A 14879-nucleotide genomic window follows, 5' to 3' on the forward strand; every position below is an offset into this window, starting at 1 on the left:
AGCCTTCCTGACAGATAACTCATATGTTGTGCTTTATCTAAGCCTCCTTACTGTTTACATTGATTTATAATTATTTTAGAAACAACTCTAGACCATATTTCATTTTCTCATTTGGCATTTAACAGATCAATATTTCACTCAAGTTATTAATTCTTTTCTCTAGGTCGCAGAGAGACTCAGAATTCACACACAGAAACTTTTCTCCTGAATGAATTTCCCCACCTCTTGCTGATTGTACACCTGCCTTCCATATAAGGCGAACAAGGAAGTAAATCATGTTGAAGTTGCTTTTAAACACAGCTTTTCTTCTTTACCTGTCCAAGTAGCCTCTGTTTTCATTTCAGTCTTAATGAAAACCTTTTTACTTACGTCTCAAGTTTCTTTTCAGAGCAGTGTAAGTAGTATTTAAAATTTTTATGCTTCAAGAAAGAAAGACTTTAACAATGTTCCGCTCTGGTCTTATAATGTTGAAGTGATTCATTTTTTTTTAATCTGTCTGCACAGCGAGAAGTGAACACGGATGGGGATTGAACGGCTTTGCCTGTTCTTTCTATTTCTAGGAAGGAATGCTCACGTTCAAGGTAAGACTCAAGTTCGCCGATATGTTGTGTTCGTGGTATCCTTGACAAACCTGTCATTTGGCTCAGGAACTAGATCAGAAGTCTTTTTCTTTTTAAAAACCTGATCTGTTCCAGTGAGCCCTTTAAAAACTTACGGGCAGACGTGGGGCTGTTCCCACAATGAATGCTCCAGGCTGAAGGTAAATAAATACAAAGGTTGAACAGGCGTCTTAATGAGGAGAATTAAATAGCATTACTAAGGAATAGGACTTCGCTCATACTAACACTGTGACACCATTTTGGAAATTTTTCTAACTATTTTATTGTACAGCATGAGCGCTCACTTAAAACTAAGCATCTTGAGGGAAAAGGGAAAAGGATTTTTATTAAAATAAAAATAGATTCTATTTCTTGTCCAACAAGGGCACCCACTTAAATGCAAAGTAAGAATCTTGAGGGAGGAAAAATGATTTTTATTAAAATTAAAATAGATTATGTTTAGGAAAGAAGTATTTTTAATGAGGGTATTTTTTTTTAATTCAAGTGGCAAATCTTGAGTAAGGGTCATGCATCTGCTGGTTTTACACCTGTGAACATTGAGTAATGTTCACCTCTTAAAGACAAAAGAGAAATGGTATTTTGGCTTATCAGCTAAGTATATTTTCGAGGTAGTGATGTAAACTATAAGCTTTGAGAAGAATTGCTGGCATTTGTCACTGCTACTTGAAGACTGAAATAAACACTAGTGTCATTTTGTTGAAGTACTTTATGAGTTTCGTAAACGGGATAACTGAACATGCACCTGATCCCTTGTGTCTTGCTGCCTTTAAACCTAGGGGGCTGTGCCCTGGGAGGTGCAGAGACCTGTGAAGACTGCTTGCTCACTGGACCTCAGTGTGCCTGGTGCTCTCAGGAGGTAAAATAAATGACCTCACCGCTTTGTTTGTGTTAACATTGCAACTGCACTCATGCTAATTCCATCGGATCTGATTGTTTCCAGACAAGGAAAATGTCAGCCTTGGTGGTCATTTTTCTGATTGCTTGAAAAAGCAATTGCTGATAGATGCCAAATAATTGGAATAGCACTTACCACCTCAGGACCTTTGCTATAACTTGACTCCTTTTAGTATTTTAACGGCATTTGTAAACAGTTCTGCATAAAATGCTGATGCTCTCTGGCTAGTCAGACCTCACGGAGGTGACATTTTCTAAAGCCAAACATACACCAGAGTTCAGGATCATAGTTGTTCTCCCCCCTGGACCCAGAGCTCATGCTGAACCTGCTAGGTCCGAAGGCAAGGTTAAGACAATGGCTTACGTTGGCTTAAACATGACTGTTTAGACATGACCCTATTCTCATCATTGCGTTTTCATGAGCTCAGTGACTCATGGTCACACCAGTGACAAAGCCCCACGGATACATCCCTTATCTGGTCAAACCGAAAGAGAGTGAAACGAGTATGAATTTGTCTGGGAGATAAGTCATACTAAGTCACTCCCTGTCTAATGAAGCTTTAGAGCAGTGGGTCTCAACCTTCCTAATGCCGGGCGACCCTTTAATCCAGTTCCTCATGTTGTAGTGACCCCGTATGTGGGCGTCTCTACACGTGGGCAGACCGCCTGGAGATGGATAGAGGATCCGCGTCTCAGTTCCCAAGACGGTCGGAAATATGGTCTTAGGCGATCCCTGTGGAAGGGTCGTTCGACCCTCAGGTTGAGAACCGCTCCTTTAGAGAAATGTGTAAATAACTCACAATAAGAGAGTGTTGCTTTAGCGTTCTGGAGTTAAAGCAATTCTCTATTGATGGAATTCCAGAAAAGGGAATCTGAAGACAAATGGAACCATTCAAATACCAAGATTAGCAATATCCGAGTAGCTTGGCTCAAAGGAGAATGAACCTGCTCATTCAAATCAGGACCTGGTTGTGAAGTTAAAAACCCAATTCCAAGTTTGTAAAGTTAAAAACCCATGAAGGAAATCCTCACAAATGGAGAACACAAGTGGAGTTTATTCGCAAATTGTTGCCTTGTCCCAATGGGGCACAATTAAGATTCTAAAGAATCCTGCTTTTTTGAGCTTATGCATCAAAAGTCAGTCGAGAATATCCACATAAGAAAACTAAAATCTACATATATTTTGAACTTCAATTTCCTGAAGAAGATAGTATTAATTTTATGCTAGAGACATAAAATAAATCAATCTAGCAAAATGCCTGCTTCCAGAATTTTCATTTAAATGCAGTTTTAGCATTATTGTAAGAGAGCTTCTTAAGTTGCTAATGACTACATTATTTGTGGATAATACTTGGTAGATGAATTGTCATCAAATTTTAGAGACAGATTATTCTAAGAGGCCAGGCTAATAGTAGAAGTAGTTATTAGTTTATCAGTAGAGGCAGCTGAAGTAAATAAAAAATAAATTGGATTTCCATTTAGAGGAGCTATAAAGCACCTTTTATAGTTAACACCCTACTGATCTTTTGGCAAAATCTGTGACTACAGGTGGTGAGGGTAACACTGTTGAGAAGGATCCTGAGTTCTTCGGCTGCTCAGATGATTACTATCACCACTGTTGACCTTGGAGGCATCGTGGGGAACTGCAGAGTGGGCTGTGTCTGACCTAGGACTTCAAATATGCCCGGGCCTAACTTAATGATCATAAATTGTAATGTTGGGAAATGAACTTCACTTTTTAGAGCCAAACAATAGTTTAGATAACTCGTTTAAAAATAAAGCCTGCCTTAAGCTTCATGCTCTTTTAAGACCTATGTATAGGATCAAATGATCAGCAACTCCGAAGATTCGATAGATAGGGACCTAAAGGGACAGTGAGTTTTGTGGCAATCAAAGAGGAACAACTCAGAAAACGAGCGTGGGAAGGATTACGCAACTTGATGACATGTAATCAATGTCATTGAATTGTACATGAAAAAAAAAATCGTCGAATTGGTGAATGTCTGGCTGGGTATGCCCTCACTAATAACAACAGTAAAAGAGATTCATCAAATGAAATCATTATTTTAGCAGGAATATAACTTTCCTAATACGTGAACACAGCGGGGGTGGCTTCGAATTCTAAAGGATGAGGATAAAGCAGCACAAGTATCAGTTGGCTTCCTCTCCAACTATGCGTCAACAAGCCTCAAGCTCCCTTTGCCCAGAGTCCAGTCAGCTCTAGGGCACTGTGACTGTGGGCTACGCCTGGGATTGCTCCCCCAGCGTCTCCCTCTGTTCTGGGCACTGCAGGGTTTACGGACCTCCTTTGGTCTGATCTCTCCGCACCGAAAGTGCTGCATATCACTGTCTTCCTGGCAGACCAGAGAGGATCTGATGGGCACCGAGAACATCTTGGTTATCCTGCAAAAAGCAGTCTTCGAAATCACCTTCTCTTTTCTTTCTCTTCCATTTCTCCAAATAGTGCAGACACTCCTAAAGCACGGTTCACTGACAACATTGAGTTTAAAATCCCCGACTTTGATTTGTGTCCCACCAGCCAGGGTCAACAGTAGGGAATCCATGTGGTACTCTAAGGCTAATTCATCAATGAACAAGCGTGGGTATAGGGTACTAGAGAGACAGATGTTATCAATTTTCTGTCCTTCAGGAATCGGAAGCCGAAAAGAGGCTGTCTTTGTCTTTGGATTTGGATTGGCAAACTTTCCTAGAATTCCATGAGTCTATAGGTGTAACCTATAGATAGATAAATTCACAAATAGTGTCTACCAAGTCAACCATTTCAAAGATCTGATCATGGTACCAGAGAAATGGGTCCTAAAACCCAAAATTTTAGAGAAGTAAACATTGAAAAGATAGTGACTATGAATGTGAATTCAGTTGGATATTGTTAAATAAAGACATCTATCTTACTCCTAAGTTTACTGGCAGAATTCTCTGGCTATTCTGCTATCACTTAACTCTAGACCTATAATCAATGTCAGGTATGTAGAAATAGGACATACATGCTGTCACAAGATGCCAAGTCCCCTCCCCCACCAACCCATAAAAAGGCTGTTGTTATTACCATAAGGAAATGCAGATTTAGATCTCTTACGCGCTTTATTGTTCTTTTCTCTTTTAGAATTTTACGCATGCATCTGGAGCAGGTGACAGGTGTGACACCCCAGCCAATCTTTTTGCTAAAGGCTGTCAATTAACCTTCATCGAAAATCCCAGTTCCCAAGTACAAATACTGAAAGATAAGCCTCTCAGTGTTGGAAGGCAGAAAAACAGCTCCGACATTGTTCAGATTACACCTCAGAGCTTGGTTCTTAAATTAAGACCAGGTATGTTCTAATTTCTTGACAGTACAAGCGAATCTCTATCCTGCATCGGTGCATGTAAGAATAACTTCACATATCAGGACTGCCAATATATCTTGCATTGTAATTTGTATTATTGATTATTGAGACGAAAATATTCCATTCTTAAGGAAATGGAGGCTTGCAAGGTTAATATGTCCTAATTCACAACAATCACTTACACTCCACATGCGTTACTTAAAAAACAAAACAAAAAACCCCGAAAACACCCTTCTCTAATAGTCACCCTTTCAATTACCCGAATGTTGTTCAACTTGACTTCACCCACCCCACCCCACCCTCGGGTTGAATGTAGCTTTCAAATCCACTTTCTGTTGCTCTCCTTTTCTATAATATCACACACACACACACACACACAGAGTTCGCTTATCTTGCATCTAAATGGAGACTAGTCCTCCCTAGGAACTATAAAATATCCCAGCGTACCCCTCCGTTGGCAGTTCTACACTCACCAGTGAGAGACTTTCATGAGCTTGTCCATTTACTACACAGCTCATGAATTCAAAGGTATCTTTGGTACGTTCTTATTGAAATGGAATACCCAGGTGGCCCAGGGACCGGTGAGTTACAAATCAAACGCTGTATGTTCTCATGTCTTCACGTTTCCGGGGGGCTGGGGGGCTCTGCAGGTGGTGAGCAGACCCTGCAGGTGCACGTCCGCCAGACCGAGGACTACCCAGTGGACTTGTATTACCTCATGGACCTCTCCGCCTCCATGGATGACGACCTGCACACAATTAAAGAGCTCGGCTCCCTGCTCTCTAAAGAGATGTCTAAATTAACTAGCAACTTTAGACTTGGCTTTGGCTCCTTTGTGGAAAAACCCGTCTCCCCTTTTATGAAAACAACACCAGAAGAAATCGCCAACCCTTGCAGGTAAGTAAATAATTCTTCGGCATTTTTTGTGCACTGATTTTCCAGAGAGATAGCTTCATGGGGGCCTGCACTTGCTGGGAGCTTGCAAATCCCCTGCGATCTCTCTCCTGTCTGGCCCTCTCTCGTTACTTGGTTATTTGGAGCTAAGGTGAGGTCACCATAATTACATGGTGCTAACCTCGGGGGCTGGCAGAATTTGTAGTATCTGCCTCCCTGTGTAGGTCAGGATGTGGCAAACTTGGCTTTGTGCTCTGCAGACACTGGACCAAGTCTTTCAGTGCAGGGTCCCCTGGAGTGGAGTGTGCCAATGGACGGTGACCATGCCCAGTCCTCCCGAGACTTGGATCCATGATGACCAAAGAATCATTCTTTCTTAGAGCATTTTTCTCCATCACAGGGACAGCTGCCTAAGTTATATTCTTTGTGGCTTCCTCTGACTTATTTTGGAAAATGTGAACTTTAAAAAAAAACAAAACTGCTTTGAGAGAGGCATTGTTGCTTGCACTAGGACATCAGGCTGTAACTCAGCTATACTGTGCTGTTGTAGATGGTGTTAGCTGCCACAGTTCCCAGAGCCTAAGAAGCCCAGGCACAATGGGATGGGACTGCTGGGATCCTTTGGGTTATCACATGGGAATTTTTGGAAGTAGATCACCCGGCCTTTCTTCCAAGTCCTTTCTTGGTCTGGATGTTCTTTTGAAACCTGTTCAGCATCATAGCAACCTCTAAGCCTTCACTCACAGAGGAGTGGTGGCTCTACTTGTTAAAGTAAAACTAAGTATTATCCAGGTGATGATCCAGGGTAAACCGATTTTGGATAACTTTCCCGTGCCATCAATGGCATATTCAAAATCAAATGATTTCATGCCCATAGCTTTTATAGGTCACTTTTGCTTTGTGCCAGACTCTGGGCTAAAGGTTTTATACACATGACCTCATTTAATCTTCACAATAACAGCAGGTTAAAGCAGGTTTCATAATTCCTACCCTCAGAGGAAGTAACAGGCTCTGCGAGGCTAGTAATTTGCCCAAGGCGACGTGATTAATCAGTGGAAGCTTCATTTGCCCAAAGACACATGACTAACTGACAAACTGCACCAAGACTTAGCTCGGTCCCCAGCCAAGTCTATAGCCACTATGCATCCAGTTTATGTGAAAATTTCCCCAAACATATATTGCCTTTGAATACATTTATACACCAAAGGCATTAATCTGTATAAAAGATGAGTCATTTTTTAAGTAGCATTTTAAACCATTTTAGTGGGGTTCCAAACTAGAATCCCATTGAATCAAAATATTTGGCCATGAAAGGAATTCGTCACTGACTGTAACTAGTTGTTAGGAACTATAATCAACTGCAAGTATCAGAGATAATGACTGAAACAAGAGAGGTTTTTAGACTTTTTCAAACATCAAAGAAATCTAGAGAAAGGCAATTCAAGACTGGTAGGATAATAATCCTTCATTCCAGATAGGAAGAAAGATGAAATGCCGAGCATTTCAATCAAAGGTACATGCAAGCTGTCTGTACACCTCCTTCTAAGGTATAATTGACAGGCAATAAAATGGGCACATCAGATATGTTCAGTTGGATGAGTTTAAACAATTGAACACACCTATGGAAAGGAGCCCTGGTAGCATAGTGGTTATAAATATGTTGGGCTTCTAACTGCAAGGTCCATGGTTCAAAACCACCAGTCACTTCATGAGAGAAAGACAAAAAGAACGGCAGTCTTGAGAACTCACAGAGGCAGTCCTGTCTTGTCTGCTAGGGTCACCGTGCGTCGGCATTGACTCGATATCAGCGAGTTTACGTTTTGTTCTTGTTGTTGTTATTTATCTATTTACTGCAGCCTGTAGAAGTTACATGGAGAACATTTCTATCATCTCAGAAAGTGACGTTCTACCCCTTCCACAGAAGCAACCACTTTCTGATATGTTTTAGATTGGTTTTGCCTATTCTTGGGCTTCGTAAAATGTGAACAATACAATTAGTGCTATTTTATATCTGCCTGTGTTGAAACCACAGTCAAAAGTGTTGCTGAGCTCTATCTATAGCGTTGTGTGACGCTAAGTGATAGTTCCTTTTGTTGCTAAGAAATGCTCCAGTGCTTGGGTTTGCTTCCGTTTGCTTATTCATTCTCCCCTGGATGGGAATTTGCTTGGCTTCTGTTTCGGGTTATCATGAAAAATGGTGTTATGATCATTGCACCACGTCTTCATTTTTTGTGGCTAGATGTTATCCGGTAGTGGAATTGCTGAATTGTGTGGTAAGTATATGTTTAACTAATAAAAATGACCATACCTCCTTTAGAAAGTGGCTGTGCCCTTTTATGTCCTGAATCTGCGAGGGTTCCCGTTGCTCTCCATCCTTGGTAACACCGTGGTCAGTCTTTTTAACGTTAGCCATTCTAATAGATGTATAAAGGAGCCCTAGTGGTGATGTGGGGTAAGCTTCAGTGGCTATCCAGAAGGTCAACAGTTCGAACGCACAAGCCACCCCGAGGGAGAAAGTTAGGCTATCTGTTCCCATAGACATTTACTGCCTGGGAGACTTCTCTAGAGGGTCATTGTGAGTCGGAATCCAGTTGACGGCAGTGGGTTTGACTCCGGGGTTTAATAGATGTATAGTGGCATTTCATTGTGGTTTTAGTTTGCCTTTCTGAATAGTCAATGATACTGAGCATCTTCACCCATGCTAATTTGTCATTCTTGCATCAAATTTTGTTAAATATCCTCACAAATCCTTTGCCTATTATTTTGAAAGTTAGTTTTTTGTCTTCATATTATGTTGTAAGAGGTCTTTATATATTCTGAATGTGAGTTCTTTGTCAAATATATGCTTCTCAGATAGGTTCTGAGGTTGTGACTGGTGCTTTTATTTAATTACACTTTTTGTTGTTGTTATGAAAAAATGTTTAATTTTGATGAAGTTGAATTTATCAATTTTTAATTTCATGGTTATTGTACTAAATAGATTGAAATATTTATAGAAATAAATCATTAGGTCATTTTACCCACTGAGCAGCAGATAGACATTTTTTTCCTCAATCCAATTTCAACAACGAATTTGATATCATATTTAAGTATTTGGCAGCTAAAGGCTTGTTGTTACAAACTATCAGCTGCTGATACCATAAGTTAATATGTTTGCCCCCAAACCCACACTGTTGTTCTACTACTTGTTATGAAAGATTTTTCTTTCCCTGTTGAATTTTCATGATGCCTTTTTGGTATTGATCCTGTACGTGTAAGTCTATTTCTAGACGCCCTCGTCTCTCCATATGGCCCGTTGAATGCACTCCTGTTGCTATCAATGCCTTACTGTCTTCACTGGGACTTAATTTCAAAGTCGTGTACCTTCTTGTTTTGATTATTGGCTACTGTTTGTGTTGTTATAGCTATTTTAGGTCCTTTGCGTTTCCATATAAATTTTAAAATTAGCTTTTCAATTTCTTGTTTTGTTTTGGATTGTGTGGAAACCCTAAGTCAATATATGGAGAACTGACATTTAAAAAAATATTAAACCTTCCAGTCATTGGGCATACGTATATCACTATTCACTTGGATTTTGTTTGCTTTCAGTCAGTAATGGTTTGTCATTATCAGGACCAAGATCTTATCCTTCTTTTAATTTATATCTTCTTAGGTATTTAATTTTTTATGCTATTTTTAAATGATATTTTTAATTCCATTTTCAATAATTTGTTGATAATCTGTTAAAATATATTGATTTTTAAATCCTGAAACTGTGCTACATTTTCTTATCCGTTCTGATTGGAAGTGTGTACATTTATTCGGATTGTCTGAGTGCATGATCATGTCACCTGTGACAGCAGCTTCCGCCTCTGATACCCATGCCCTTCTTTCTCTTTCTGGCCTCGGTGCGCTGATAAGAAGGTGTAAGTAGATGTGGCAAGATGAGATAATCTTATTTATGTCCTTAGTGGGGAATTATGATTATTCTTCATTAATTATATTAGTTAGCATTTTTATTTCCCTATCAAAACAAGAACGTTTCCTTCTATCCTTCATTTGGTAATATTTTTAAATTGAAAATTGTGCTTAATTCTCTGTCCCAGAAATTTTATCCAATACTTTATACTTGTATCATTGTCCACAATTTAGTTATATAGCTGTAGTTAGCTGCAAGGAACGTACATTGCCACCCAAAAAAAAGTCAGGATTCTGTTATGAGGGAAGAAGGAAAGAATGCATCCTGAGTATTACCCAGCAACTTCTGAACAGACTTCTAGGAATAGTTGTAATGGTTTATACTTCCAAAAGTTATGGATTATAAGTTATGATTATGATTATCAATTGTTTCATCCACATCTAAATGTAAATAATCATAGTGCTATCAACATCCTATTTAATATAAACACATTTCTAATGCTCTGGATTGTTGTGTTCTTTTTTTCAAACAGAAGATGTTGCATCTGTTAAAATTTGTATTTGGTTCTTGGCTATATCTTTCCTGACACAATCTTAGTGGAACGTCTCTTAGGGCAATCCCATCGAGGGTTACAAAGCATTATCTCTTCCCTCAGTGGTATGTTTAAAATCACACTTCCTGTCGCAAGCCAAATAAGATGTAAGAGCATAAAGTACAATAGTGATCATATAAAACAATGGATATGAAATATTAGCAGAGAAAACAATTAAAGTTAGCAAGTTCAGTGGCTCAGCTACACTGGCAGGCCAGTATCTTGAACTAAAAATCAGACAATGGGTCCTATTCTTAGTCAGCCTCTGTAAATGAACAGTCTGGCTCATTATTTAGCTGTTCCATATATGCACTCATTATTCCATTAAAAATTACTAAGCTCCAACTACGTACAAGAGGCCTGGGCTTAATGAGAAGGAAATGACGGGATGCCACTCCTCAAGGAACTGATAGAATTCTTAAGGTAGCAGGTACCAGGTGGCTTCTGAGTCACCCTGGATTTAGGACCTGATTCATCCAATCACTTTTAAAGTGACTATAGGTGAATCATCTTCCTTCTCAGGGTTTTTGGTTTTAGTTGGTACATTTTGTGTACCAACACTAATCACCGAGAGTGAGTTGTAAGGTTTGGATGAGATAATGAGTGGAATCCCTTGGCACTGGGCCTGATCATGGTAAGCTCTCAATAAAGAGGCCGGTAGTTATGATCACCACCACCAGAGTGCAGGTAGGAGGAGGCCAGAGTACTGTGCAAGGGATGGTGACTGGGGACCCAAACAAGGATCATACGCATCTCTCTGATCTCTAGAAATGGCCATTATTTCCCGAGATGGCTCTTTTATTATTCTAGGCAAAATCGATCATTATTTAAGATGATAACAGCCACATTCTCGTTTACTATATTTTCCCCTTTCCCATCACATCCCCAGTTCTTCCAGCTGCTCTGCCTAGATACCATTCCTTTACATACACACATACACCCCAAGAACACAAGCACCAAACGAAAAAGATCCTGTAATAAATTCAAATTTATAATTATGTAGTAATTAGTTTTTCTTTAAAAGGGGGCACTGGGAAGAGGAAACAGCATCAAGTTTAAATAGCAGCCTTGGAAAAACAACTTCCCCTCTCTGAGCTTGATCTCTTCACCTCCATATGGAGATGATATTATTCACTTTGCAGGAGTCTGGGCGGCAGTGGCTACGGTTGGGCTGCCAACTGCAAGGCCAGCAGTTGAGGGGCTGTGACGAGAGAGAGTTGTCTGTGACAGTCTCAGAAACTCACAGGGGCAGTTCTACCCTGTCTTATAGGCCACTATAAATCAGCACCAACTTGATGGCAGTGAATTTGGCGTATAGGAGGGTTCTCTTAAGAGTTCTGGTGGTCCAACAGTTAGACACTGAGTGGTGCACTGATTATTTAACTCTAATTATTTTAATCTAATAGTCCTCGAACTTTTTTGATCTCAGGATCCCTACATACTCTGAAAGACTACTAACACTTCAAAATACCTTGGTTTATGTGGGTGGTATCTATTATTTGTTTATCATACTAGAAATTAAAATTGAGGATAGCTTTAAATATTTGATTCACTTAGCAACTACAATAGGAAACTTGTTATATATTATTATACTAATATATATTTCAGAAGTTATCGCTTCCAAAATCAGAAAATAGCAAGGAGAATGGCATTGCTTTTCTTTCTTTTTTTTTCTCACAGTTCTCAAGTTTATAGTTTAAAGGAAGACAACTAAATTTATCTCTTCTGAATTTAATCTGTTGCACTAGTTTGTTGTGGTTTAATTCCATGTAGAAAATCAAACCTCACATAGATAAGTAGTTGGAAAGTGGGAGAAAAAAACCCTCAAAACCAACCCACCCGTATAAGCTGTTTCAGATGACTGTAGACCATCGTCTTTGATAGGACACCAAAAAAGAGAGCAAGCTGCTGGCTGCAGTGCGGAATCGGAACCGTATCAGTGAATTTTACCTATTCGATTCCATGAAAATCCACTGGTCTCTTACTTTTTGTTTCTTTTGCCCGTGCATGTCTTCATCATCAAAGGGAAGTCAAAGAGTTTGCTGTTAAGCTTGTGTGCACTGTGTATTCCTAACAAAATGTGTTTTCTGTTACTCTTGTGTCTTGCTATTTTGCCAAATCCCTCAATTGGTATCAACAATCTTTGTGAATGTCCTTAGGGCTCTCTCTACGTAGCATCATGTCATCTTCAAATAGTGAGCACGTCGCTTCTTTGCACAATTGTATTCCCGTGATTTCTTTCTGTTGTCTAATGGTTCTGGCTAAGACTTCTGGCATGATATGGAATAAGAATGGTGACAGGGAGCATCCTTGTCTAGTTCCCATTCTCAGGGGAAATGTTTTCAGTTTTTCCCAATTGAGTGTGTTGTAGGCCATTGGATTTTCATATGTAGCCTTTATTATGTTGAGGAATTTCCCTTGTATTCCTGTTTTTGAGTATTCTAATACAAATGGGCATTGGATGTTGTCAAATGCCTTTTCTGCATCTATTGATAGAATCATGTGGTTCTTATTCTTTGTCTTGTGTATGTGATTAATTACATTGTTTTTCTTATGTTGAATTACACTTACATCCCTGATATGAATCCCATTTGGTCATGGTGAATTATATTTTTGATATATTGTTGATTCTATAGGAGTGAATCTTGTTGAGAATTTTGTGTCGATGTTCATGAGGAATACTGGTCTGTAGTTGTCTATCTGTGGGGGATCTTTGCCTGATTTGGGTCTCGGGGTTATACTAACTTGATAGGATGAGTTTGGGAAGTGTGTTCTCTTGTTCCACATTCTAGGATAGTTTGTACAGAATTGGTGGTGGTTGTTCACTAAGAACCCCCCTGGCTCTGAGATGTTCTTGGTTGGGTTTCATTGATGACATTCTCTGTTTCCTCTTTTGTTATGGGTCTTTTGAGGTTTGCTACTTCCCTCTTCATAAAATTGTTTAGATGGTGTATTTCTAGGTATTTGTCCATTTCTTCTAGCTTTCCAAACTTGTTGGAGTACAGCATTTTATAGTGGTGTGTTATTATTTTGTTTAAATCTGTTGTGATGTCACCCTTTTCATCTCTAATTCTAATCTTTGCATTTTCTCTTTCCCCCTTTGTTAAGTTTGCTCATTGTGCTTCTATTTTCTAGTTTGTTTGTTTACACTCAAATCTCTATGATTTCTTTTCTTTCAGTGTTGGTCAGTTGATGCTGTTGTACATATCTAGTGGTTGGAGGTGTTGTGTTAGGGTGCTGATTTGGGTTTTCTCCTCTTCTTTGATGTGTGCCCTCTGATAACTGCTTTTGCTGTGTCCCTAAGGTTTTGGCATGTTGTGTTTTCATTCTCACTTATTTAAAGGAATTTTAAAATTTCATCCCTTCTCTGATGTATTATTCATTTTCTATGTGTTTGTCTTTATATTCTTGCTCTTTCTAGTATTGATTTCCAGTTTTACAGTGTTGTGATCTGAGAAAACGGATTGAAGTATCTCAATACATTTGAATTTGTTAGGACTTATGTGGTAGCCTAGCCTGTGATCTATGTTCGAGTGTGTCCTGGCGAAGAACGCATACTGTGTTGTTGTTGGGTGGAGTGCTCTGTATATATCTAGGAGGACAAGCTGGTAATTGTGCTGTTTACCTCCTCTGTACTGAGTTTCTGTCCTGATGTTCTGTCTTTCCTTGAGAGTGGTTATTAAAATATCCTACTCTTACTGCCAAGCGGTTGACTTCTCTCTTCAACTCTGTGAGCATTTGGTTGCTGTATATCGAGGGTCTTTCAATGGGTACATGTGTGTTTCTCTCATCTGCTGCCGTCCGAGAGACTATCAGTGATTTGGTTTTCCTTTACTTTTATTCTATTCCTCAGATCTTTTACCATGGTGCCTGATGCTGTTATCTCACTGTGTATCTTCTGGGATTTCTTTTAGTGTGAGGTTTTTCATTTTTCAAGTTCTTCTGTAGTTTGCATGAGTGTTTCCTATATCTCTTGGAGTTACCTAAACATCATTCTTTTGAATTTAACTTCTGGTCTTCCAGGGCCCATTTTTCAGAGTATTCCATTGGGCTTGGGTGAGTTTTGATTGTTTTGTTTTTCTTAAATTTGGAGATGCAATGCACTGTGGTTGACTTCTGTTTCCAACATGGTGCAGATATTAGTGGTGTGTGTGCATACTGGTGTAATGTATTGGGGTAGTTGACTCTTCTGAGTTACAGGAGAGAGGTCTAATGAGAGCCGGAAATCATATGGTGGGGAAATGAAGAAAAAGGGAAAGAGATGGGAGATGGGAGAGAAGAAGAGTGGGAATAAGATATAAGTAATTGTAGTAATAATAAAGGGTCTTTCGGATAGACCAGAGAGATTGCACAATAATGGAAACATGTGTCTTAAGAGGCATAATAAGACATAATGGGTGACGAAATGTATTTCACTAGGAGAGGGAAAGCAAAGGCAATAGGAGATAGTAGGTGGGGCAGGGGGAAAGGTGTGTGTGTGTGTGTGTGTGTGTGTGTGTGTGTGTGTGTGTGAATTCACTGGTTCCCTGTTATTGTTGACGCAGAAGAAAACAAAGACTTATTCAAGTAGGGGAGAGAAAGCAAATTACGAGAGAGCATGAAGGAAGAGAGAGAAGGGAGGAGACCAGGAGAAAGAG

At 39.5% G+C, this 14879-nt stretch overlaps 1 protein-coding gene across 3 annotated transcripts in view; it reads left to right on the forward strand.

The window, feature by feature from the left end:
• Positions 1 to 305: 305 nt before the first annotated feature.
• The window catches only part of ITGB6 (integrin subunit beta 6), a 103696-nt gene continuing 89122 nt past the window's right edge, over positions 306 to 14879 (forward strand). Inside the window, exons 1-5 of one of the 3 annotated variants that reach the window (XM_004703796.4) lie at positions 306 to 394; positions 505 to 581; positions 1397 to 1476; positions 4639 to 4843; positions 5509 to 5755. In XM_004703796.4, coding sequence (XP_004703853.1) covers positions 521 to 581; positions 1397 to 1476; positions 4639 to 4843; positions 5509 to 5755 — 593 coding nt within the window. In that variant the 5' untranslated portion in view covers positions 306 to 394; positions 505 to 520. Of the gene's footprint in view, positions 395 to 504; positions 582 to 1396; positions 1477 to 4638; positions 4844 to 5508; positions 5756 to 14879 lie in introns of those variants that run through there. The other 2 variants (XM_045299326.1, XM_004703797.4) reach the window with 2 other exon arrangements.

This window comes from Echinops telfairi, unplaced genomic scaffold (genome assembly GCF_000313985.2).
Source record: "Echinops telfairi isolate 266 unplaced genomic scaffold, ASM31398v2 ScPeMD7_4;HRSCAF=17, whole genome shotgun sequence".
Taxonomy (NCBI): domain Eukaryota; kingdom Metazoa; phylum Chordata; class Mammalia; order Afrosoricida; family Tenrecidae; genus Echinops; species Echinops telfairi.